The sequence below is a fragment of the Calonectris borealis genome, chromosome Z (genome assembly GCF_964195595.1).
Source record: "Calonectris borealis chromosome Z, bCalBor7.hap1.2, whole genome shotgun sequence".
Classification (NCBI taxonomy): domain Eukaryota; kingdom Metazoa; phylum Chordata; class Aves; order Procellariiformes; family Procellariidae; genus Calonectris; species Calonectris borealis.
In genome coordinates, this window is record NC_134352.1 from 42,364,730 (window position 1) to 42,391,647 (window position 26,918).

Here is a 26,918-nt window from a genome sequence, read left to right on the forward strand (position 1 = left end):
CCAGAGTAGTTAAAATACATACCTCATGTCTTGTGTTCCTGTGTGACTATTAGTGTTAGCTACGCAGATTCTCCAGTACCACTAAGAATAAAGACAACGGAACAAACTGCAACTACAAATAACTTACTCCCTTTCTCACTGTCTTCAAGGACTTCTACATTTAAGATAAAATACCTCCTAGACAATTGACTTCAGTAAAACAAAAATCACTGAATTCAGCGCAGTGGGAGCTAAATGACTAGTTTTCATCTGCTCTTAATTTCTATAAAGGTTGTTTTAGCTTGCAGGACTTGGTAAGAAAGAAAAGAACCCAGTCTTTCTACTTGCAAAGTCAGCAAATTTGATGCAATTTAGGCAAAAATATGGAAACTCACAATCTCTCCAAGTGGCTTTGTTCAAAGCAGAATTTCAGTGGCTCAGCTGTACCTATCAGACATGAGGCTCTACTGCATTATTTTTATTCGGTCCCAAATGTTATTAAATCCCTAAACAAGCATTTTCTGTCAGAGCTCATTCATAAAAATGATTTATGATTAAATCTGTAATAAAGTCAAGATACAACATTCGTCAACAATACAGTTGATTAAAATCAGCTTCACCCGTAAAACTTTATACAAACCACTTTAAAACAGCAGTTGTCATTCAGATCACATAAAGAAGGCAGACTACAGATATTCCACGTAACAGTTCTTTTATCCTGGAGATCCCTCTCAGTCTGGATACAGCACTAGATATTCCATCCTACAGCTGGTATCTGATACACAGATTATGCTTCACGTATCCTAACAATAATCTCTTGTCTTTCAAACAAGCTTCACAACCGGAAAATATTTATGAGGGGAGAAGTCAAATTCTGGAGGAACCTAGAAAGAAAAGATTTAAAACATTACACAGCAGTACTACTGAGTTTAATACTCAAAATGAGGGATACCCTGCAGATAGAAGAAAAACTTTTAAATGGCAAAAGATGGAAAAAAAAATAATCCTAGCTCTTTAAATTAATATCTGAATCAGATATTCCACCCCAGTTCTGGATATGCCAGTCATTCTCCAGTAGTGATGGACACAAAGCTGTAGAGTGCTGGTGCACCTCTTCAGTGTGCTCCTTCACTCTTCTGTGCCTAGCCTTTGGCAGAACTCTGAAGGTCCTCTCCTCCCTCTGACCCACGTGGCACCCGCTAATCCTGAGAGCCAGCACTCTCCCAATTGTGTCCACACGAGCTGCTGACACACTGCTACCACTTCTTCCTGCTCTTGACGAATACTCATATTTGTACGTGTTATCTCACATGCACTTCCGAGTTTTTTTCCCCAAACGTTTAGAAACAAGAGTTTTCCATATTTAAGTAACTACAAAAAACTATTTCCAAGGGAAAAGTGGATTAAGTTACTTTCTCAGTTCTTTCAAGAGTTAGAGTAACTAGGGCTTGAAATCTGCTCGTTCAGCTGTCAGAGATCTGTGGTAGCATTGCACATAATGCTACTACGTTTCACATTCAATTCAACTGGCATTTTCTTACCTTAGAGTCTTTTTTGTGGCCTCCTGCCAGCAGCTTCATGACAACAATATTGGGTTTAGCAACTTTTAGAATTCGATTGACCTAAACACAAAACAGCAAGAAGTTTTCAAGTGAAAGCATATGACCTCAAAATTATTTCAAAGGTAATACTCCAATGTTTACATACTCTTAACAATACAGAGGTCCTCTTACAGTATCAGTTTTACAGAGATCAGTGTGTTTTGGATTTGCTTTTAAGTATAACAGCTGGATGAATTAAATTTAATTAAGTATTTTAAGAGTCACTTTTTTTATTCAATAGACCATAGAAACCACTGCTGTCCACGCTTATGTTCAAAAATTGTTAACCTATGGCAAGTTCTGAGGCAGTCATCCAAATAAAGGTTTAGACAGACTCTAGGCATCTACCCCCAACACTGTGATCCAAACACAATGAGAAGCAGCAACTCAAGTATCAAACCGGTGGCTTTTTGCTCTGGGCACACTCAAACCACCTCTAACTACCCTCTTAGCCTCAATCGGATAGCTCATGTGTGAGTACCACCAGGATCCAGACAACAGGCAGGGCTCTTAAATTCTCAGGAGAACCTAATCCCACAACTGTTCCTAACCTGCTCAGATGTGACACAGTAAGCGTCCTCCTTGCTCCAAACACTTAGTTTTTAGGCTATGGACAAAGAGGGAGAAATTCCTACCTGTGTTTACAACCCAGAGCTGAGAAAACTGCTCCAGGAAACAAGTGCCAGACTCAATCCTCTTTGCAGCCTGACGACATTCAAACCTATTTTTCCCACCTCTCAGGAGGACATGTGAATTACCAGGTTCCAGGTAAGGGAGGCAGGCACATGTCACCTTCTTGTTAAAACTGACACGCTTTTAGAACAGGACCAGAAGACAACATGCAAGAAGGAACTAAATTGCTATCTAGCATCCAAGATACTCGGCAGCGAGAGGTTTTGGAACAGTGAGCACAACCCTGATTACGTTATCTAATGTACTAAAACAAATCACTATGTAAATCACTGTGTAAATCACTATGTAAAATGCCACCACCTTCCTCTGTCTGCTCCTTAATCAAAGCACTCAGCTTTGCTCAGCATTTTGACAAAGTACACTTTGGATCTCAAGCAGATCCAGCTGAAAACAAACATTATATCATGAGCAAATACTCCTTTTTCCAGTATTTCAGTCTTACCTCATAGTCTGGATTAGGAATATTCTCAAGAATCATTTTAGCTTGCTGGAAGTGTTTGCTAGCTGCCATGTAGAGATCTGATGACTGAGGAGGTGGGCTGTACTTATTTAAATCAGACATCTCCTAGAGTGTTACAGAAATATGTATTAAAATCAGTTGCCGACAAATTGTATTTTCATCACCTTAAATGCAAACAAATTACTATATTCAAGGAAAAAAGTTATGTCAACTAAATAGTATTTTAAGAATAAATACTGAAGTTTACACATTTATTTAAAATGGCAAATACCAAGCAGCAATATGCTGCTTAATGATTATTTCATAGTTCCACAAAATGCAATGAACTTCTCGTACTCTTTATAAAACAATCCCTCTCCTGAACAACTTGTCATTCATTTGCTGTAATAGTGCCATGCAGCAGAGTGTGAAGTAACAGGAAAAAAAGGAGAAAAAAAAGTGTATGATACTGGTCACTCAAATCAAGTTACAGCAAGTGAGATACTGAAACTGTTCAAAATTTCATTTTCTATAATCCAACTTTCCCCCCCCCCCAGATTAGGGATAAAAAAACTTCAGTGACAAGAAGGAAGCCATGATAGTCTTAATTTCCACTACATAACACTAAATTAGGGAGAGTGACTGGCATACAAAATAGTACAGTTTCAGTTCAGACAGACCTTTAGAAACTTAAAGAAATCTAAGTTCAACAAGAAATGTCCAAATTTCTGCACCTGAGGCAGAGTAACCCCACGAATCAGTAGAGGCTAATAACCAGCTAGATGAGTAGCAGGGTTACTGTGAATACCAAGTTGAATGCAAGCCAACAAGGTGCTCTTATTGCAAATCAGACAAGCATCATATGGGACTATACAAGCAGCAGTATGGCCAGCAGATCAAGGAAGGTTATCACCCTGTACTCAGTATTTGTGCTGTAACATCTGAAATACTGCATCCAGTGTCGGACACACTCCGTTCAAGACGGATGCCGAGATGGGGAGATGGCTGGGAGCCTAGAGCAGGTGACCCACAAGGAGAGGTCAATGAACCTGGACTTTCTCAGTTAGACAAGGGGGATGCTAATGGGTAATCGTAATAGCAGCCTACAGCTACCTGAAAGGCAGTTACAAAATTGTCAGAAGACAAAGGCTCCTTGTTAATGGCAGACAACATAACCTGGGGGGAGAGGCCACAAATTCTGCCTTGGGTAATTCAGACCGGGCATTAGGAAAAAAGGCGAATAGCCCTCAATCAGGTTATCCAAAGACTAAATGGACCAGAAAAAGTAACTGGATCAGGTTAACCAAAGAGGTTGGAAAATCTCCATCCTTTGACATTTTTCAGACTTGGCTAGATAAAGACACAGCTGATGTGATCTGTAACGCTACTTCAGGGAGAAGACAGGACAAGAAAAACCTCCACTGGTCCCTTCCAACCAACACTTCTGTGAGTTAACACTCAAAATTACTTTTGTTTTGTTTTCCTGTTTGCTTGCTGCAGTAATAAAAACATCCTGCTATATAAACCACACCCAAAAAGTCTGCCAATAGACTTTCAAGAGATTCTATTTTCAGGCAAACCAACACAAGCATCTCACAAACCGCCACATCAGACCAAATTTTAAACGTGTAAGAGTCTAATTTTATAAGAATTCAAAGCAATATATTTTCCTTGCACACAACAGCTAGAACTCCTTGCCATTTTGACTTATGCTTCAATATGAACTTGGAGATATTAAAGGCTCTTTTTACAATGACAACACTGTCTAAAGCAGGTGAGCAAATGACTTTTAGAAAAGCATGAGTGGCACCATGTTTTAAGATTACTCACTTTAAACTGCAAGTAGTGCACTGGGGGTGGTGTGATGACGCTGTTGAATGGAGCAAACCTGTGCTCATATCGAACTTGTTCACTATCCAGTTCAAACTTAGGTTTTCTTACTTTCCCATCCATGTCAAATGCAATCATTGTCTAAAAATGAAAGGATAAATATAGTGAAAAGTGTTAGCTTTATGTCGTATTTTGCTGTAAGCAAGATGAAAGTTACGATTTAGCTATAACTGGAAGGACAGAGAAATAGTACAGAATTTACCATATCACATCATAAACTTGAACTTAATTTCCAGTCCCACTAAAAACAAAGAAGGCATGCAACGGATGCTTGATTCCTATTACAAAAAAATTGAAGCCCTTGTTCAGCAAGCACAAATAAATTACCTTGTACATCCCAGCACACATATTTTGGTATGCTTGACTCATGGTGATCTCTCTGCTGAGAGGGCGAACTGCAAATTTCACATAAAAATATTTTTTTTATTCAACGTAAGTGCACATACTAATTTCAGATCAAAACAGTTCTTTCAAATTTTCAGAAAGTGACATAATTCTCAATTACATTTTAAAATAATGAAAGAAAACTGAAGCATAAAAAGCATGGACATGCATTTCTGCTCACTTGGCTCCTGATCACACAAAATATCTCAAGACATACTTAACAGACACATGAACACCATACTGCCTTCAATGAAAGAAACTGGTCCAGACAGTCAATGGTATTAGCATGTCACTATACAACACTAAACAATAGTCTAGAATTTTAAGCTTGTAGTTGAGAGGCCTGTTTGTTTATTGATGGATTTTTTTTTTTAACTTTAAGACTAAAAGGTTAAAGTTTTTTATCCTAATAAGAAAGATTTTTATCCTGATAATATTCCTTTAAGCTCCCCTTTAGCTTCCAGTGTTTAACTACTGCCAAATTGCCCCACACTTGGCACCTTTTTAAGAAGTATAAAATACAGTAGTAATTTTCTGAATTTCTAGGAACAATGACCTTAAGCTGTTCATATATAATTGTTTGTTCCCCTTGAAAAGACGACAAGGATATAGTGACATGTATACACACAAAAAAGAAGGAATAGCAAAGAACGAAAGCAAGCTTCTGCATGGTGTTTATTTGCAATGTTAATACTAAGATAACTCCAATATACCACAATCTAAGTAGCCACTTAAGGATGGCAAATCTGTATCAAATGCTATTTAGACACTGGTTTTGGATGCCTTTTTGGTAGCGGGCTTACAGCTTTGACCTCACAGCCACACCACTATGATAGAGGAAGAGAAATTCTCATTTTCTCTCATGCATATACACCAGAGAAAGCATGAGTTTCTAAAGGAGCTTTTGCACAACAGTACCATCACTGAATTGAAACGGGGCAACACACCATTCTAAAATTAAGACACACGCTTGAACACTTTCTGAAGCCAAAGAGAAATTACAGAAGTACACTGAAAGTTTAGTCTTTGAATCTAGCTACAGTCACAAAAAACATAATTCTGGAGAAATTATAGACTGTAGAAAGGTAGTATTTTTTCAAAGGTAATTGCTCTGGACCTGTTAATTACATCTCACAGGATCCAACACATAACACAACTGGTGAAGCAGTGAGTATAAATGAGTTTGGGTTTTTCTGAAAGACCTATTTAAAAGTAAGTAAATAAATAAATGGGGAATTCTTATGTAGTGACTGATTTTTTTAGTTAAAAAGTTTTACATTCAGCCTTCATAAACTTCAGGACTGATTTTTCCTACCCACATCAGTGTTGACTCTATACATTTTGAATTTTAATTCTACATGGCTGCACGAAGGGGAGAAAAAAAGGTCTGAGTCACACTCTACACCTCGATACCTTTCTTCTTTTTCTTTGTTTTCTTACTACTACGGCCTTTCTGTTGTTCCTCCATTATTCTCTCCTCTGCCATTTGAGAGCTGTCAGCGCGGCTCAGTGTTGACATCAACCAGGCATAGAGGAACTCTGATAGATACCTACAGTAAAAAGAGTATGTAGCTGTTACATACTACAGTGCAAAACGTATACATAATGCACACATCCTCACTGAACACCAAGTCATTTACTCAAAGAACTAAAAGTAAAGGACAACTTTTAGGGCAGTTAAAACTCTCCGTTTTGCATGGCTGAAATCAACAAATTAGTCTGTGTTCCGTTTTGGATTTTTTTTAAACAAGACTGTACAGATTAAACCACAGACAGCTCAAGGTATGCAAGTTTCTTATACATTTACTAAGTGAAGTCCAAGCTTCTTATTATTTCAAAACAAATATAAGATCAAATTTTTCTATAGTTCTTCCTTCCCCTAGCAAATGAAGCATTTTAAAAAAGATACTATGTTAATAAATTTTCTACTTTTGTTAGGAGTTACTGTTTTGAGAAACAAAGTTACTGCTGATTTGTTTCAAGCATTAAAAAGCCACGAATTAAATGAAAGGGCCAAGCCTACAGGAACAAGAGATCCACATGCAATTCTTTAAGAGAAATCTTTAAGAATTCTTTAAGAGCGATTTCTTAGTAAGCGGAAGCGGGTTCGATTTGACTGACTTCAAATCAAAAGGAATAGGGAAAAAAAAACCTAGAAATTACAGATCTGGGGCACATGAAGAAGAAACGATGCTTCATAAGAAGTCATAGTTCAGAAGAAAAGTTACTGAGAAATAATTATGAGTTTCACTTGCACATTTCCCCTCAGAAATTTCCTCTCTTTTTTGTTCTTCACTTAGAGTAAGGAGATAAAGCAGGTGACATCACAGTTCCAATTAAGAGTGATTTAAAATGGTGGAGGGAAATACGGGCAGGTGAAAAATAGTGTCTTACAGAAAACTTGGTATTACTTAGTGAGGTATTACTTAAAGAATATTGCCATCTTCTGGTAACTATCTGGAGTATTAATTTTCTTACTTAATGCTTAATCCACTGATGAAACAGCATAGAAACATAATGAGATGCACTGAAGTTGAAGTCATTTAATCTCTCAGAAAGAAGACCTACAGTTTACCTAATAAGAGTTTATTGTAGCTTAACAGGAAAAAAAAACCCACAAAACAAAAACCAAACCACCAAAGTACAGAAGCACTTTTAACATAGGAAGGTTCAACATCAAATTTTTAATGCTGAATCAAAAATAAACCATCTAAAATCATTTATCTTTCGGACCAAGCCATCAACTATGAAAAATAATTTAATGTGAATGGAAGTGGAAAATAAAAAGTATTTTGATTCCATATAGTGCAATCATTTTCACTAAAGGCAGATGTCTCTTCAAATACGCTCACAGAACAAGATGTTATTTTTACCTAGTCAACTTTCAGATTACAGTCACAACTTAAAACTCTGGAGATCTTTTTAAAAATACTAGAGATCAACAAAACTATCGATCTTGGTACTACAAAGACAGAAAAGAATAAAGGAAATTGCTTTCCTCCTGCACTCTCTTGTCTGCCAAAATTGGCATATTTTTCATTGATTGTCATTTGAAGACACTATTTTAAAAAGCTAAATAGAGAACGAATTATTATTTAAAAAAAAAAAGTACACTATTTAGTAAGTCTAGAAAAGAGACCAACAGATTTTTTTTCTCCACTTGTAATTTTATGAATAGGTGAACTAAATACTGTGTTGAGCAAGCTTGAGATTAAAAAATCGTAGCTGAAGTCCCTCCTTTAAAAATATGCATTTGTAGCTCTGTGGGAGCATCCCTCCTCCAACAGCTGTCAATAAAGCATCCTCTTACCAATATATGTAGTAATATTCATGCATACTGTAAAGTTCCAACTCGAAGCCACTCAGAAGATACTGTATCATAATACGAAGGTTATGATATAGGACCCAGGTGCCCAAGCAAGCCAAATGTTGCCTTTGTGGTTCCTGCTTCAGTAACATACTATGAAGTGCTGCATCTACTTTCTCTGCCTATTGAAAAAGAGAGCAAAGTAACAGACAGGGAGGAAGAACATTTGACTGAAACAGCATCCAAGTTCTGCCAGAAATAAAATCTTAACAAAATCTGAATACAAATTGGGTCACTAACGCCATGCTCCAGATTAAAAGATAGAAATATGTTTTTACAGATACTGCCACCTCTATAGTCTAGAACTGTCAGAAAACTGGAAAGTTATTCATGTAAGTAAATTCTGCTGCAGAGAGGGAAAAAAAATATTCTATACAGTAATACAGCACTAATATTAGGGGGTTTTAAATTTAAAATTTTGAAAAGTATTTATATATAGATATATATAAATTAGCAGTCACGTTAGCACCGAAACTTAGAACCCATTACAAGTTGTTATTCATTTTGGTATACTGGCAATAATTACTTTTCTTTTTTTTTAAAAAAAACCTAGCTGCATTTAAAAATTAAATTTATAAGCTTAACATGCAAAAAACACACTGTGGCCCACCAGAGAAACTAAAATATCGCTAAGACCAATTTAGTCTTAAAAAGTAATTGCATGGAAGACATGAAGTCTCCCACAGTTGGAATATTATCACTAGTCCTGAACAAATCAATCCATATAACCTGTTACAAAGTGAAAAAACAGTGCGTCTCAGCTGCAGTACTGCAACAAACTCTCAACCAAACCATCTTGAGTGAAGCTGGAGCCCACAAAATCTCCCCCACAACCCCAAGTTCCTCAACTGTTCTCTTTAGCATGCATATCTTGGAAAATATTTTATTATTTCATGCCTCTCACTGCTGAAGCAATACATTTTCAGCAAGTGAAAATATATATATATTATATACCTTTCCCTATCATCTTTCACTCCCCATTCTTGAGAAATGTTCAAAACCAGTTGGAGCACACATTTTTAAGAGTTATTATTTAATTTACATATATTTTTAGAACCATTATAAAATTTTGCAATTTACCTCTTACATAGCTATGAGACTGAATTTTCAAAAGTGTCTTGTAAACATGGCTTATCCATCTCTCCCTGGTTACATCTTGCAGACTGAGAGTTACAAGCAGGACAGAGACTACAAGCAGTGGAATTACCGTTAAATTACAGACATCACAGCAGGTTTCCCTGAAGTCTACTCATAGGACAAAGTTAATCATAAAAAATGCAATACCTTTTTGTTCAACAGATCTAACAGAAAGTCTTTGGATGCATCCTACAGACTTCCTGGGCTGCATTTTAGGAATCCTTGTCCTAAAGATTTTAGGACAAACAGAGTAGTTGCTTCATTCATCTAGAATCTAACACCACATGCACCACCCTGGTATCAATATACCTGGAAAGAAGTTTGCTGGTCTGCTGCCTACGACATTACCTCATCCTGGAGGGTGGCAAATTCCTCAAGAATGTGACCCAGCTTATCTCTCTGACGAGCTCTATTGTGTCCATGGATCTGAATCAGACTACAGAATGGCTGAAAGAAACCAAGGCATAGGTTTGAATTTTCAACACAACTTTGAAACTACAGGAGTGGTATACTAGGATGTCTTTTTAGGCACCTGTTTTATACGTCTATATTAGGAGGTGTGTTCTTTAAGGCTCCCTACAGAGTGCAAGCTAGCAGGCAAGCAAACTCTCTGGAGTGATGCAAGAGCCCACTTCTCTGTACACAGGTCAACATGAGATTGAGTGAGCATCCTTTAGGAATCTGATCAGAACAGGTAGTTCTTATGCCTAAATCCATCTGCCCGTGTGGCCAAGAAGGCCAATGGCGTCCTGGCTTGTATCAGGAATAGTGCGGCCAGCAGAACTAGGGAAGGGATCGTCCCCCTGTACTCGGCACTGGTGAGGCCACACCTTGAATACTGTGTTCAGTTTTGGGCCCCTCACTACACGAAATACACTGAGGTGCTGGAGCATGTCCAGAGAAGGGCAACGAAGCTGGTGAAGGGCCTGGAGCACAAGTCTGATGAGGAGCAGCTGAGGGAACTGGGGTTGTTTAGTCTGGAGAAGAGGAGCCTGAGGGGAGACCTCATCGTGCTCTACAACTACCTGAAAGGAGGTTGTAGTGAGGTGGGTGTTGGTCTCTTCTCCCAGGTAACAAGTGATAGAATGAGAGGAAATGGCCTCCAGTTGCGCCAAGGGAGGTTTAGATTGGATATTCGGAAAAATTTCTTCACCGAAAGGATTATCAAGCATTGGAACCGGCTGCCGAGGGAAGTGGTTGAGTCACCATCCCTGGAGGTATTTAAAAGACGTGCAGATGCGGTGCTCAGGGACGTGGTGTAGTGGTGGGCTTGGCAGTGTTAGGTTAATGGTTAGACTCCACAATCTTAGAGGTCTTTTCCAACCTAAATGATTCTATCATTTTCTTAGATTTTCATTGTGCTGCATTCAATAACTGAATCTTTTAAAACAATTGTTTAAATTTTTAAACAGGAGAGAATGTAAAAATAATTTTGTTTTCACTAGTGCTATGCATTTGTTTCATGACGTGAAACTACCCTGTAAAGACGTAGTAGGCGCAGATTTTTAATAAAGTGAAATGTTGGTGAAAAATCTAGAAGCATAATACAGGAAACAAACAGCAATAATTATACTGGCTTTTTAAAAAGTGTTACCATTTTTAGATGGCCAACTTCTGCAATTTTGCCTTCATGTCAGGTGTCTAAAAAAACTGGTCTCATTTTCAAACATAAGCAAATCTTGAAAGTGCTCATATACACATAAACATGCTGTAATTGGAATGAACTTACCCGAACACAATGTGTCACAAAGGAATCAATGTAATCCTTCGCCTGGTGATTATTATAAAGACAACACCTAAAAGGGAAATATCCACGTACATACATATGTTTATAAATGTCACGAGTCTATGTAGCACAAAATTAAAAAAGAAACATGACTGCAGCAACAGCAACTGACTCCTTCGTACATAAGCACTAATGTACAAGTACAAAATGTATATGTTCTTCATATGTCTGTCCTTGCTTTTGTAAGCAGAAATATTTTTTCATCAGACATGTAAACTCATGCAAGTAAACTTAAGATCCACTTACTTTGGAGAAAGTACTGGAGGACTGACAAAAGACCTTAAAGCATCTTTTACCATGTCTTGCATGAGATGAGTGCCAAACACCTTCTTGTTATCTACCAGAAAAGTTGTCTGAAAGTGAGAATGTGTTTTTAGAAACATGTTTTAAGTTAAAATTAATACTTTAGAAATTACTACTAGGAAGCTCTTACAGAACCTATATTACATTAGAAACTTGTAAGATTGTTTTAAGAATTAAAATGGTTCAGCTAGGTACAGGTTACAGACTCAGAAATAGAGGCATACTGAGATCTGTCACTTCTGTCATATTCCCATGACACAAAACATAGCTTTATTACTTGCGTAAGACAGTGCATGCAAAATGATTTTACTACTTGGACTTTACAGATGATTAATCACGCAGATGTTTCTGAAGATTAACTTAAAATAGGTTATGCAGTTTCCCTGGAGGCAGGTAAGGGTAAATCTTCAGATTAATGCAGACTTTCTTCTATCCATATAGATACTACTGCTTTCATTGATCATGTCTGATGCTCGTTCCACTTTCCTCCACGAGTGCTGTGTCTCTTTCCTACACGGTTCTTCAGCAGCTGGAGAAAAAGCTCTGCTGCCAGGCACCCAGAGGGACTGTTGCACAAACACATGTAGTGGAAAGTCGGAACACACACACTATGAAAACATTTTACTTGCCAATAGTTATATTCCATCGGCTCTACATGTGGTTTAATCGGAATCAAATGGAAAGAAGTTCTGACATCCAGGGACACCCTATTCAAATCAAAACCTCCTATAAGGAAGCATATTTTACTCTGAGTTAAGGTATATATAATATACTTTCAAGGTAAGTGAAGCAGTGAGAAGAAAAGTAGTAGTGTGTTCTGGCCCAGCCACCAGTTTTACTGTTGTAGCAATAGAGGCAGTCTATACATGAAATTCAGTCCAAGCAGGGAGGATGAATACAAACACCAGCTCCAAACTGAGACAGCACATGGAGAACAGCACAAAAATGAGTGTACAGGTCCAGCTTTATGGCAGAGAAAAAATTTTAACACTTTGTGTTTTAATTAGCATGCACTAACATGATCTAAACAACAGTATTTAAAAATGTTTTAAAAAATTATATTAGAACATAAGCCTCCATATACCTCGCCTCCATATACCTCACACTTAAGTATCTCCAAAAAATTTTTTGCCGCTTGTATATTATTAAGTGATATGCAAATAATTTAAATATTTGAAACAAGATGATGAATCCATATTTATAATGAATGCAGAAGTATTTTATTCAAAGATACAGATTAGGACCTACCTGTAACAGGGACCTTGAAAGAACACATGGTGATTGCTCACTAAACTCACAGAAAAAATCCTAATTTACATTTAGGAAAAAAAAAGACAATTTGGGTTAATATGCCAATTTTTACATATATACACACATGTACACACATATTTACATTTTTATACACACACATGCATTTGCATTTTTATATATACACATAGATACAATCGTGTAAATATACCTATATTTTGTATACACACTCAGACATACACATGGCACAACTTATACAAATTATAAGAAAGCAAGTATGAGTAATTTGAACAAAACAGAACATATTATGATGCTAAAATCTATTTTTTTCTGCAATTACTTGTTACTTCACAGAACAAAAGGTTTCTGAATTTTCTTCTTCAGATGCAACAATTAGAAGGATGATAGTATAGAAAGAAGATACTGTGAAACCATTAAGATCACAACATAACTGAACCAGGTATGTAACAGAACTGCAATGTTTAACTGATACCAGATGCTTCATGCAAACATTGCTTTAATTAATTTAACAGGAAGACAAGATTTTTGCTTGATCTTTGAACTGATGTAACTGTGGCTCTTTTCTCAGTCAGTGAATGCGTGTATGGTAAAAAGTATTTCAAACATTTAACTGTCTTCTAATAAATGTAGGCAGTAACTGAGAATAACATCACTTCTTTGGCAAAGAACATAAGCAGGTGCTTAACTTTAGGCCTATTCAGGGAATTACATGCTTAAACAAACATGTATTAAGTGCTCTCTTGTGTTGTAGGCACATATGCAGAATACTGCTTATTGAATCTGAAAAAAATCAGGAATATAGCAAGGAATTATGTTCTGCTACTGCAGATGCAGCTTGTCAACCAAAGAAAGAGTTACAAGGAAATTACTTGCTTGTGCTCCACCACTAACATGCATAATTGTTTAACAGATTATGGGAAAAATGGGAGGTGTGAAAGGAAAAAAGGTCTTTGTCAAAAAAAGAAAAATATTAAGTATCAGGAAAGATGGCAAATTTTGAAATTGTACACAGCAACGGGAAACACCAGAAGATTTATACATACAGCTCAGTTTTTCCTCCAGTGAGCAATAGCATGCATGTACGGAATGATTTTTTGGAAGTAACATTTTAAGATCTTATGTTTGGCTATAAATAATAAATATTCATGCTTACCAGTATACAGTGCAAATTAGTTAAGTTGACTACTTCACATACAGTTTTTATTCGGTCTATTAGTTTGGAAAAATAATTGACCATTTCTTCCCTTTTAATTATTTTTGCATATCGAGGGAAAGTTGGTGGCAGCAATCTCTGATTAACAAGGGGTTCAAAGCCCATCATAATAGGATGATCTAGTGAAGGAGGGAGGAAGAGAGAAAGAGAGAGAAAAGCTGCATATAAACTATGTTTTCAGAACTCACTTCGAACTTGAAAGTATAATACAAGTTATCAAATTGGCCAAAATTAACTTTTTAACTGACAGCTAACTTACAGAGACACTAACTACCCACCTGAAACAATTATTACTATTTAAAAAAACCCAACCCTTAACACCTCAGCATACCTGTACAGACAGTGTGGTGGTGTTCCCTATTTTAAAATGGCATATACACTGTGCCAAATGGCATGTACACTTAATCAAAAGTTCACATTATCTCTGGCTTTGAAGTGACAGTATTGATTTCAGGAGAACCATCATTTAGTGAAACAAAATTAAGATCAAACAATGCAAATCTGTAACAGTTTGTATAACAACTATTATAAGGTCGAAGTAAATAGTGGTTTTTTTTTTTAAATACATATAAATACTAAAGTTTATCAAGACAGCATATTTAAGAAAGGAAAAAAACGGTAAAATTTGGTGCATACCTCCTTTAGTGGTATCATTCTGTGCCTGGATACCATGATGCAATGAATTGTGGATGGCAGACAGCAAGTCTGCTGCCTGAGTCATTAGCTTCTGAGCTTCTGCAACTGCACTTGTCTGAAAGGCAGGTAACAGTTATTCACATTATGAACCAACATATTTTGACTATAGAATTAATGTTAGTATCAGAAAAAAGAATGGTATTAGGATTCTAACGTTTGTACACAACCAGTTCTGAAAAAAAAAGCCCAACAGATTTTTGTGCAGTAAAGTGTTCTTTATGTTTTACATATCTATACATACATTTAGTATTGTATTTTTTTGCAGTATAAGAAAAGCCTTAACAATAATTACAACTGAAAGTTTACACTACATGCAAGTCCTCAACTTCTGATTTTGAAGAATTGAGGGAGGGGGAAACCCCCCCCCCAACACTCTTCTGCCAAATGCAGCAGAACTCCAAACTGCAAAGAGGAAAAAAAATCTCCTATCATTAGAAAATGCAGAATTTTTGAGAACATGGACAAAACACAGCATATCAACTGAAACACAATCACTATATAGCATTAGAAGATACCAGATGTCCATTAGAATCTTGATTCATGATCTGCTGACATGCTGAACTTTCTGATGTCCTATCAATCCAAATCTGTTAGCAAACTGGATACCATTTAAAATAGCTCTCTGTAAAAACTAAAACCTTGTTTTAAAAATACTAGACTAACAGTCCCTGATGGAACTTCAAATATTTCAAATCTAATAGAAGCTGAACAAGATCTGTAGCTCTGCAGAATATATGTTCACATATAGCATCCACAAATCTACTAAAATAAGTTGCTAAGCAGATCTAATTCAAATCAAAGTAGTCCATGACGTAAATAACTTATACTTTAAGTAATCGGACTTTAGCAACACTAAGATAATCTGATTTTGCACTCGTAGTAGTTAACACAGACAGAATTTGGTTGTACATAGTGTAGATCACTTCTATGTTGGTTTCTTTTCTGATATAACGAATGGTTATAATCAGAATGCAATTGTTCTCAACCACTCAATCACTTTTTCCTCAATACTGATGTCTATCAATGATACTTGCACCTGACTTTCAATTTAATCAAGGTCTTTTAAACGGTATGTAGCTGATCCAACAGCAGAATATGTGGGAGAGACTCCATGCCATTTAAGCAAGAAACTTGTTTATTTCTTTATGAAAATGGAAGTAACAATAAGCAACACACAGGTATTTATCCCTGTATAAAGAAAAAGCTCTTCAAACAAAAAGCTTTGTCTTATGTGACACGTGATTGTACCCCTTTGCTCTAAAACATGCAGTTCCTTCCCCCCGCCCCCAACAACTAGGAAATCTTATGTTCAAAAAAGGAGGCAAATTGCATGGAAAGTTGTTATATTCCATTTCTCAGACCAAAGTAGTCTAGATACAAATTCAATACCACATGGAAGGAAAAGCTAACAATTCCCTAGAACTGGACAAAATACTGCCCAATGTCAGGTAACTCCACAGAAGGGGACTGAACTCAAAAAAGAAGAGTTTTGCTCATGTGTGTGAAAAAAGTAATCCAAAACCCATAAATATTATTCTTTAAGTGTTCTAGAATGAATATTCTGTTTCTGTACAAGGCCATAATCGTATCAGTTACTAGCCTTCCCTACGTTTTCTTTAAAAATGAACAAAAACTGAATGGTTGCTACTGTAAGGCCTTATCCAACCCTTCACCTGCAGCAACATCAATTCAAATCTACAGAATCTACAGAATAATTGCTTGACCTCAGAGAATGAAAAAAACGAGATTTCACAGGATCACAATGCAAACACAGAAACACCAAATGAACGTACCTCTTTTTTGGTAAATGCTATCAGAACAGTCAGTAGTACCCGGGTAAACTTGACTCTGCTGAACACAGCTAAACACTGTTGATGCTGCAATAAAAAACATACTGCAAATTACTAAGCAATATGCATTAAATCCTGGAACCTATTAAAAAAAATTTTTATAGATTGATTGAAGTATGCTCTCTAGTCTTAAAAATACAGTATTGAGTATGCTTCTGAAGAAAAGTTACAGAATTTATAGAAGAAATCTATACTGCTGTCAGAAAAGCACACTAACACAAAAAATACTAAGATACCTCGGGTAAAGCACAACCACTGGCTGTAGAGCTATCTCCTATGCAAATGCCATTCAAATCTCAGCTTAAGTGAGCAACCACAAATTATTAAGCTGATTTTCTCTCCTTTTTGCTAAAGATCTATGTTAAAAGTAATTTCTGAAGAAAATAACATCACTGGGAAAGGAAACCCACACCCTTCTAAATCAACCACACCAACTACATCAATTATCACTTTTTCTGGAAGGAGCTACCTGCTTTCACCTTCTCTTCCTACTTTCTCCCTTGACAGTGAGGCTGCCAGCAGCAGTAAAAGCTGCTGGAAAGGAACTGAGGGAAGAAGGTACAGGATAGATAAGACCACCTACTTTGCTAATGGCTTTTTCTTGAGAGGTAGGTGCACAAATGGCAGCATTGCAGCAGCATCACTATTCTGCCGTTGGGATCGATCCAGAACTCTAGCCCTTCAGAGCATAAAAGCCTACCTGCTTGGGATTTGCTCAGGGCCATGTTTAGAGCAGCTCAGAGATGACAGCAGTAGCAACATTGATGACACACATTTCTCACAAGCTGGTAACTACTGATTAAAGTAATGCTGTACTAATCCATGAAATCCAGAAAAAAAGTAAACAATTCATTACTTCAAGTTCAACTTCAGGATCTCTCTCTTCTCCTTGTCGACTTCGAGTGCTCTAGAAGACAAAGGAATTTCAAATAATTTATTAAAAATTGCAAAGGGAAGCTACTGATAAAACCCCTTTACCCTCTCCAGAACATCCATCTGTTAAATAACCCTAAAAATCAGTTATTACATTCAAAATCTCCTAATATATAATCTAGGTACTTAAATGATCCAAGACTCTCCTATAGTAATGAGACCTATTCAGTCCACTCTGGAAATAGGTAAGGAAATTGTATGAACATCTTATATTGTAAACTGTGGTAAAGGAAGATTAAGTGACTTCTTTAACATCACATAGTATATCTGCATAAGAGCCAGAAGTTAAATATATACTTTCTGTGCCCCAGCCCAGTGTTACCTTCTACATCATGATTCCACCTATTACTACGTGCAGCAATTATTAAAGAGTTTAGAGAAGTCTGAAGACTTCACCGTCTTTAGCTAGAAGGCAAACTACCAGCATCTTACACAAACCATTACGGCAGTTTTTCAAAAAAACCCCACCATTTAATGACACAAAACCGCCGCATTCTTCATAATCCAACTCCCTCCCCCAAACCTATGTTAGGTACACTTGAAGTATAATTGACAAGGCAAATGTGAGAAAAATACCTTCACTCGTCTTTGCATGTCATCCTCTACATCTTTTAGCATACCTGGAAAATTCACAGTACAATTTAAAGCTGAGAAGCATTCCTAGGTACACCTACACCACTCAGGGGAAAAAAGTTTTGCAGGGAAATCAAGTTTTGAAGTGCTTTACATACCCATTAGCCAAAGACTAGACAAAAAACAATCTTGTGAGGGATGGTGGAGATGCAACAAACAGATAAATCAGAGTACAGACTGACTGATCCAAAGCTAAAATGTTTATAAATTTTCTCAAAATAAAACAATGGAAAGCTCAAGTACGTATCAAAAACAGTGCATCAAAAGGCTAACATACATATTTATGTATGCACCTAATAACATACGTGTTCATAGCTTTAGAACTACTAGATTGCTTTCTCCTCAAAAAGCAATCTGTTTAGAACACAACAAATTGCGATGCAGAGAAGCAGAATTCAAGCAGTGCACTTTGCAATGGTTTGTATTTCTCAGACCTAGATAAGCTCACGCCTACCCACTTGGTTGGCACATCTAAAAGCACTTCTTCTGTTTCTCAGGCATTAACAAATAAACAGCTGAACCTTTTCTTCAAGGAAAAATAATTTGATCTCTCTTTTTACCAAGCCACCAATTTTCACCAGACTAATAAAAAAATTTAACATCTGAGATTCCTACCAATTTATTAGGTTTGGCTGAGAGTAACCAACATGCTCAAACGAGAAAGAGACTGATGGGCAGATACACAGAAAGCACAAACTGTACCTGTAACTCTAAGATCTGTCACACTGTTGGCCATTTTAAATCCGTAAGTCATTGACTGAAAATCTTCCTAAAAAATAAAAATCAAATAAGCAATATGTAGTGAAATATAAACACTAGTAGTTACATTTTCAAGCTGGGGTTTGGGGTTTTCTTTTTGTTTGTTTTGGGTTTTTTTGCGTTGTTTTCTTGTTGCGTTTTGTTGTTTTTTTTGTTTTGGGGTGTTTTTGTTTAACTACACCAAGTATAAAAGTCTGGTTTTATTCTGCACAACTGAATACACCCATGGTGTGGGTGACTTTCCTTCCCAAATCCAGCTTGGGGTAATTATTTTCTGCATAAATCCTTAATAGCAGTATGCCCTTCACGTTTTTCATCAAGTGCCACCCTATCAAAATGTTACCAGAACTATGGATGCAAAGTACTTTTTAATCAATTTTAGATATAGTAAGTAAGAAGTGACTTGTCCAAGCTCAGAGGAAACAAAAATTGCTCTGAGCACAGAAAACTAGACTCTGATTCCATTGTTACATCAACATTTCAGACAAAAGAGAATCATGGTTAACTAAAGTAGAAAAAAAAAATTAAACAGGAAGAAAGCCACAAGTAAAACTGATTTAAAATGGTTAGCCACAAGACTTGCATTGCTATTTGAGTAAAATATTTACGTGACTCCAATACTCAAGCAAAATAGAGAAAAGAGCATGCAACATCTTCATTGAAGAAAACTGCCTTTTAAAGAGATCAAGTCTAATACTGGATCTAATACAAGGAAGACAAACTGCTGCTCCTACAGTATCCTCGAATCAAACAGCAATAAATTTCTCTAATATACTGTTTTATTTGCATTACAGAACATACATATAATGTTACATATTTAACCATAGGAGATCTTGAAACACATACCTCCTCAAAAACAGCTGCTTTGTTAACCTTTTCTCTGGCAATATCACAGATTTTTAGGATCCCTAGAGCAAAAGCCTTCATAGCAGGATCTTCTATGAAGTCTGGATTGTGAATATAAAGGCAAGTGAATACTGTCTGTGCCAAGGAATGTCCCTCTAACCATGTTATCTAGGGAAAAGAAAATTAAATGTTTTACTCACGACAGCCAAGGCCTCATTTTTATATCTCCATTCTTTTCCCATCCTACTGCGCTTCAGTGAGTCATTAAGGAAGTCCCTATGATGGCAACCTTCCATCTAGCAAAAAGGGGAAGAGAAGGTCTCTCAACCTTTAACCTTTGTCCATCTGCTGGCTGTGGCAGGCAGTCAGTTACTAAACCCTAAATACTATCAAATTCTGGTGTTGGATAAACCTCTTGCATAAAGTTCAGCTCTGATCTCTGTGACTTAGACATGACATTAAGTTAAGAGAACATCATATTTATAAGCTTCCTCTATATAAATACAGAATGAAAAATGCAAGTGGCTATGAAACAATTCAGCAATATTCTACATGTTCTCTTCTACAACTTCTAGCTTCTTTTCACAATCCCTTTTCTTCACTACTTTCATGCTGCTTTAAGCTACAGAGAAAGCTTCAGTAATTTAAAACCTTATTTCTATCATGAAGTAGCATAAACCACAGTAGGATCAGATTTCTAATATGATTACTGTCCCTTTTCAAAAGAAAGTAAGTATCTGGGGGCGCGAAAGGGGAGGGAAGAAGACGAATTATGTTACACCATATCGAATATACAATTATCTTTACACATCTTTTTGGACTAAACTAATTTGAAATGTGGTTTTAAAAACCAAGGTAATTTTACTGATGTCATTTTAAAGAGTATCTGAAAATAATATACTGAGGAAAATAATATACTGAGGAAATTAAGATATAGAAAAAAAATCACAATTAACAAATAATTGATAATTCCCTTATTTCCTTTCGAAACGGATTTAGACATTTTCTTTTCTTTCTTCAAATGCCCCTGTGAGCTCAGTCAATATTGGCTGTACAGAAATGAGCAACAGAGGGCTGTAGGTTACTGCACACTCACTTTCCAACACAAATACCATTATACAGCAGGCAGTCAGATACCATACATTTAAAAAAAATGAATTATAAAGCCTTTTTACCTTATTCAAAACACTACCAGTTCTCTTCCATAGTGATTTCTTATAACAAAAAATCCAAAAATCAAAGTTATGCCTCTTATAATAGCCAATGCAAATATCTAAATGGAAATTAAAATACTAAGTATGTATTTTCTGCTTGGTCAATCTTTTTTCTTGAGGTCTACTGTTTTTTGTTTTTCTAAACTGGATTAAAAGATTATATTTTGAAAGCAAAACCATCTAACATTAAGAGCAGAGAAATGCTTACCAAACAACAAAAACATGTATCCATTATTCCTACCAGCTCAGGTGAAGTGAGATCCTTTATTTTAATGGTGCCATCCTTAGAAAACAAAGAAAGAAAAAAACCCTAAAGACTATAGAAGCTTATAGGCAAAATACAACTTATTATTTGTACAGCCGAGGAGATTACAGTTTGGTTAAGACTTCAGAATATTTGTATACCACTAGTTTTATTGATCAGCTTCATAACGTGCCTCAAATTCTGAAAAACTTTGCTTTCCCATCATTGTGTTGAACACTGATCAAACATAAAGCTATTCAAAGAGAAAGCTAGAATAAAATTTCTGATTTATGAGTAGCCAATAAAAGTTTAAAACCAGTTAACTGTCAACACTTAAATCACAAACAAGATGTATAATCGTAATAATGATTGAACAAGGAATAATATGCAGGACCCATTCTTTGAAGACTGCTTTTTACACTGCAGATACTTGCACAGAGTTTTACTGCCTTCAAGGTCAGGACCAAAAAGGCAGCAACCCTACTTCCTCCATTTTATTTGTCCAATGTATGCAATTCTGCATACATTCTACATGACTTTGCCAATATTTTACACCGAGTTCTCTTAGTCCATGCAAAACAAGGTCCATGGTAAAAAACCTTGGACTCACCTTTCCTCTGTGAGTGCATTATTTTTTCCAAACTAACAGAAAGTCTTTCAACCTCCCTCCATCAATTTATCTTCACCATGCATCAAAAGTTAATCATTACTGTCAATGTTGTTAAACTAGCCAGCTTCCATTCAATGCTAATGAACTGATAGTCTCATAAAGTGTTAATTTGTAAGGAAGCTGGTTTCCATTCAGCTTAAAGAGGGACTAACCAATACATCTTCATATAAAAGACACATTGTGGGGAAGCACAGGGTGACTTGCAAAAACATTTCTAAAATTTATTTATTTGATGTATGAATACCTAACAATTTCACGGTACTTTTCACTGGAAGAGTTAGCATCATTGTGATAATGTAGGTAACAAAAAAGGTAAACATCACAAGCTCTTTCTTACTTAACTATCCAAAATAAAAAAGAAAAAATCAATTGTAAGTAAAGATTGAAAACATTAATTATGCTGAACTGCAATTTGATAAAACTGTATCATACTTTTACAGACAGTGTAGGCAAAAACAGGAAAGTCCCACGAACCTTAATTGCTTGCTCAAAGTTAAGAACCTTTCTATTAACTTGATTTCCAATCATACCAGCATCCATCTTGGGATCCATCATTTCAATGGCAGACATGGCTTCAAAAAGACCAAAACTAAGAACACCAATAAAAAAATGTTTTGTATAAAATAAAATAATTACATTCAGAGCAATCTTCACAAACCAATGTAAAAGAACATACGATGACAAACTGAGTACACTGTATTCTGACTACAGACAATGAGGTAAGGTATGTGAACGTTACTACTGATCTTTAGAGATCATGGCTTTCAGGAATTTGAAGATCTCTCAACACATAAGAATGAAAATAGATGCCTAAAAGTAAAAGAAAACTCTTAGCTTTTTTTTAAAGGTGAAGAACACTCCTGAGCCAAATGTACCATTATACTAAATCTATGCACACTATACACCTGATAATGACATAGCATCTTTTTGAAGACCACATATCATAATAAACTGATATTAACTGAACAAGCTAGTTTTATCATGCTACGTCCAAAAACCCAAGTAAGATATGTCCCCCACAAACTAATGGCGATATATATGGCACAAATTGACAATAACATACATTGAATATACCAACTTTGTTCAAAATGGGCATGTTAAAAAAACTGATTAAAAAAAAAACAACCCAGCATGTGACAATGGATCTCTTGCAGTCTGGGCACAAAAGCTTGCAGGAGAACCACCCCAATGAAGACTGGCCTACAGAAGAACAGATATAATGCCTCACCTTTGGTACATATGATAATCATCAGAACTGCTGCACAAGCCTTTATTATATAAAAAAGATTATTGCATGTGGCATGTTCTAATTCTGAAAAGCGTTTTTGCTCTGAAATGCTCTTCTGTATAAAATTATACCTCAAAAATGTTCTTTGTTTCCACTAAGTAACTACTTGGTGACATCCTTGCACACGTCTTTAAGCAGGTTTGCATTTAATAGTGTGCTTCTGTCTTCTGAGCTATTAGTCTTAAATAAGCACTTTTTGCTTTATGCAAGTGAACAGACTCGTATGGCTACTTTTATCTTAAAATATTTTAATCTCACGTCATTCTTTAATGAATTCAGCAAGATTTTAGCACATGCTTTTTTTTTTTAAATATATTTTTTCTTTACCTGTAAAGCACTCAGTTTCTGTTTTAGCAAGTAATTTAAGAATTACGTTAAAGCACATGGATTTTTTATCCTAAATTTGTAAGTGACATTTGAGGCAACCAAATTTAAAAGCTTAAAGTCTTTCTGGCTTTTTTTTTATAAAAGCATGTCCATATAAAATAGTTCAGTAGTGTCAACACTACTGACCATAAAATGTGTTATAAATTTCTAAACTACACTGATTAACTGAAAATGTAGTGTTATACTGGCACTATGAGAAATGTTCAGTATTCGTACAGGTGCATCATATACATACTGCTGAGGACAAATGATATTCTGAATACTCTGACTATTTTATTTAAAGTAAAAGTTTAAAAAAGCTTAGCTGATATTGCATGATTTGCTTATTAGTAATCACTAACATATTTGCACTAATCCTATCTAAAAACCTTAACTACCCCACAGGCATACTTACAGCTTGTCATGAAGCAGTTCTCCTAACTTCAGTTCTACAAAGGAACAGAACAGGATAAATAATTACAATCATCCTTCTAGCACAACTTTTCCAAGATAGTCTTGTCACTCACCCACTGTCTTATGCTAAGAGAGAACAAGGTGTGGGAAGCAGACATTTCTACTCCACCTTCATTTGCTTTTACTTACAAAGCACTTTCAAGACTGAAAGGCTAAAAACCCCCAGTTTTTCACAGTCTTTCCTCATCCCTCTCTGTTATTCCAACAGTTAAAGGGGTTTTAGAATTACCAAATAGTAGCATCTGAATAGCCTGGAGCACAGGACAGCAGTTTTCTGTGCTCCTTTATGCAGATGTCTAATTTTTTCCAGAGGAATTTACTGAAAGGCTTGCTTTTCCTCATTATTTTTAATGAAGCCTTTAGATGTATTTGATACAAATAGTGTATAACTAATATATGGGAATTATTTAACAGCATAAGGAAATTGTGTTTATCATTATGTTATATTGTGTGTGGTAAGTTGCAGTTTTAGATTTATTTTTCCCTAATGTCATCATCAAATCAGTTGAAAAAATTAAGTCGCTGTCACGGTAAACTAGCACTAATATCTAATAACAATAACAAACTGTTTAAACGGAAGCAACTGCTTCCCCGTGACTGGGATGCACTGCATCTCCTCAGAAGCTAAGCCTTGTTTCAAAGATGAAAAACGATGCACTGACCAATTAAAGGAATAAATCATTGGACCCTATAGATCCAAAAATGTACAGGGAAAAACAGAGTTTTGATTCTGCATGGATGAATAAGGTTTCCATTTGGCAGACGAGGTAGAAAGAAATCTTCGCAAAGAAAAAAAACAGGTGCAAAAATGCATAAGATGAAAAAACATGACTTAAAAAAGATATTTATGTAATCTTGAAGAGGAAGCAAGGTGAGGTTCTTCTGGTATTTCCAACCTTACGGTAAATTAAACACAGGGGAATACAGAATCAATGTAGTCCATTTATCTGGAGCTTGAACCTGGGTCAAATTACTGCTTAAAACACCTGAAAGAACTACGCTTAGTCCTCCAAAGGATTCCAAGTTTTCTGAGAACACAAGCAGTACAACTCACCTCTACAAGCTTCTTCAAAATCCTGGGTTATATCTATCCAGCTTGTATTACTCTTTTCCATCTTGTCAGGCATACCGAGTTCCCATCCTGAATCATCATCTTCTACCGAAGCTTTCATAACCATGATACTGCACCTTTAAATCCGTATCAGAGACACTGCACATTATGCACAAATTAGAGAACGTGCTTCATGGGAGTAATTTTTTTTTTTCTTTTCAAGAATCAGGTGAGAAAGGGAGACTAACTAACCTGATTTCATTTAAACAGCTACCATTACATAAAACCAGCCCAAAAAACTTATTAATAAAAATTCTTTTAAAAAAATGTTGTCTTATTCACTGTTTCTCTACAACTAGTTTGTATGTTATGAAACCTCAAAGAATAAGGACACCAAAATTTTAGCAGTACAGAGCCATAATAAAGTGTACACTGTCAAATTGGAAATAAAACAGGAAACAATGTCAAGAAATCCTCTCTTACAACAGATGTAGATATCACAAATTTCTCTGTTGTTGTTTTACACTATTAGAAATACACGTCCTCCCACTGCTCTGTGAAAGGAATTAAAAAGATGGAACTGTAAAACTGACCACACACAAGTTTGTTTTTCACACAAAGTGTATCCGAACAAATTTGTAAAAATGGGCGTATTTCCTCTGACTTCTTCAGCAGAAAGTAATATCAAGATCACCAAAGCAATGTTAAGCAACTTCAGACTGGAATATAATTTTCAAACTTCACCGACTAATTATTTCGAACTGGTTTTGTGCTTTCGCAATCTCACGATACGCTGGGCAGCCCTGAAGAATTTTATGTTTTGCCAGTCAGTCTGTCTTTGAGATATCTGCAATGCTAAATCTCCCCTTATCAAGTCGGCGATCTTGCAAGAGACACCTACGAGCCCGGCGAGCCCTAAACGGCTTAATCAAAGCCGCCACGGAAGCTTTAAACAAAGGCCCCCGTGACATGAAGCCTCCCAGGCATCAGCAATTAACAAAAACAAAGGGGCGGGGGGGGGGGGGGGGGGGGGAAGGGGGAGGCCAAACGGATTTTGAAAACTAGTCCAGCAGTCCCTTCGCCCAGGCGATGCTCAGCTTCTCTTCGCCCCTGTCAGTACGTCACTAGCTCTCAAGCGACCGCAGGGACTGCCATGCTCAGCGGGCTGGGATGAGGAAATACGTGGGAAACTAATTAAAATACATGGAAATCACGCTTCAGTTTCAGACATTAACGCCAGCACAGCCAGACCCTCCCGGGCTCTCCCCTTTCCGCAGGTCACCCATCCCCAAACCCGGCATGGGCCCAGCGGGCAGCCTAACTCCTGCAGGGCTCCGGGCACGGCGAACGGCCGCCCGCTGACAGGCCAGCCCCCGCCCGCCCCGCCGCCGGGCACGGGCACCGGGGCCGCCCGCCCACCGCCGAGGACTCTTTCCCTCCCTCCCCCTGCGGGGCTGGCTCTGCCTGGCGCCCCGGCGAGGCAAGGCGAGCGGGAGGCTGTCGCGCTGCCCCCGGCGCGGCGGCAGGTCACTCCCCTCCCCGCAGCCTCCCCCGCGCGGGGCAGGGGGCCTCACCCACCGCGTCCTGCGCCGCCGGCCCGCTCCCTGCTGCCCTCCGAACCTGCCTGGGCCTCGGCCTGGGCCGCCGCGCACGCGCAGACCCGCCGCCGCCACCAGCCCGGGAACCCGGCCCCAGGGTTCCGGCGCAGGCGCACACGCGCCGCAGGGCTCTTCCGCACCTCTCCCCCCCGCAGATGCGCATGCGCCTGCCACGGCCCAGGGTGCGCGGCGGGGGGCGGGGCAAGAAGTGGGGACCAGCACGAGAAAGGCAGGT

General features: G+C 37.2%; 1 protein-coding gene across 4 annotated transcripts; it reads right to left on the reverse strand.

Annotated features, from left to right (window-relative positions):
• Positions 1–442: 442 nt before the first annotated feature.
• Positions 443–26,828, reverse strand: NAA35 (N-alpha-acetyltransferase 35, NatC auxiliary subunit). Of its 4 annotated transcripts, none has more exons than XM_075136905.1 (23): positions 26,706–26,828; positions 25,089–25,222; positions 23,976–24,009; positions 22,381–22,495; positions 21,201–21,275; positions 19,779–19,946; positions 18,876–18,942; positions 18,117–18,160; positions 17,464–17,514; positions 16,551–16,634; positions 14,698–14,812; positions 14,002–14,180; positions 12,828–12,887; positions 11,523–11,629; positions 11,220–11,286; positions 9,839–9,937; positions 8,297–8,475; positions 6,400–6,536; positions 4,930–4,997; positions 4,543–4,683; positions 2,716–2,838; positions 1,521–1,601; positions 443–863 (listed from the first exon to the last, which is right to left on the reverse strand). In XM_075136905.1, the coding sequence occupies exons 2-23, from the start codon at positions 25,210–25,212 to the stop codon at positions 804–806; spliced, it is 2,178 nt and encodes a 725-aa protein (XP_074993006.1). In that variant the 5' UTR covers positions 25,213–25,222; positions 26,706–26,828; the 3' UTR covers positions 443–803. The 4 variants fall into 4 exon arrangements, with proteins under 4 accessions (XP_074993006.1, XP_074993009.1, XP_074993005.1 ...); XM_075136908.1 differs by having other exon boundaries at positions 26,660–26,764; XM_075136904.1 differs by having other exon boundaries at positions 25,089–25,244; positions 26,660–26,740.
• Between the last annotated feature and the right edge of the window lie 90 nt (positions 26,829–26,918).

What these genes read in the sequence shown, in the direction of transcription:
- NAA35 (XM_075136905.1), bottom strand. Translation starts at nt 25,212, where the DNA reads ATGGTTATGAAAGCTTCGGTAGAAGATGATGATTCAGGATGGGAACTC. An exon ending in TTTTGAAGAAGCTTGTAGAG is followed by an intron (nt 24,010 to 25,088) that starts GTGAGTTGTACT and finishes GTTCCTTTGTAG; the next exon opens with AACTGAAGTTAGGAGAACTG. An exon ending in GCCACAAAAAAGACTCTAAG is followed by an intron (nt 864 to 1,520) that starts GTAAGAAAATGC and finishes TTTTCTTTCTAG; the next exon opens with GTTCCTCCAGAATTTGACTT.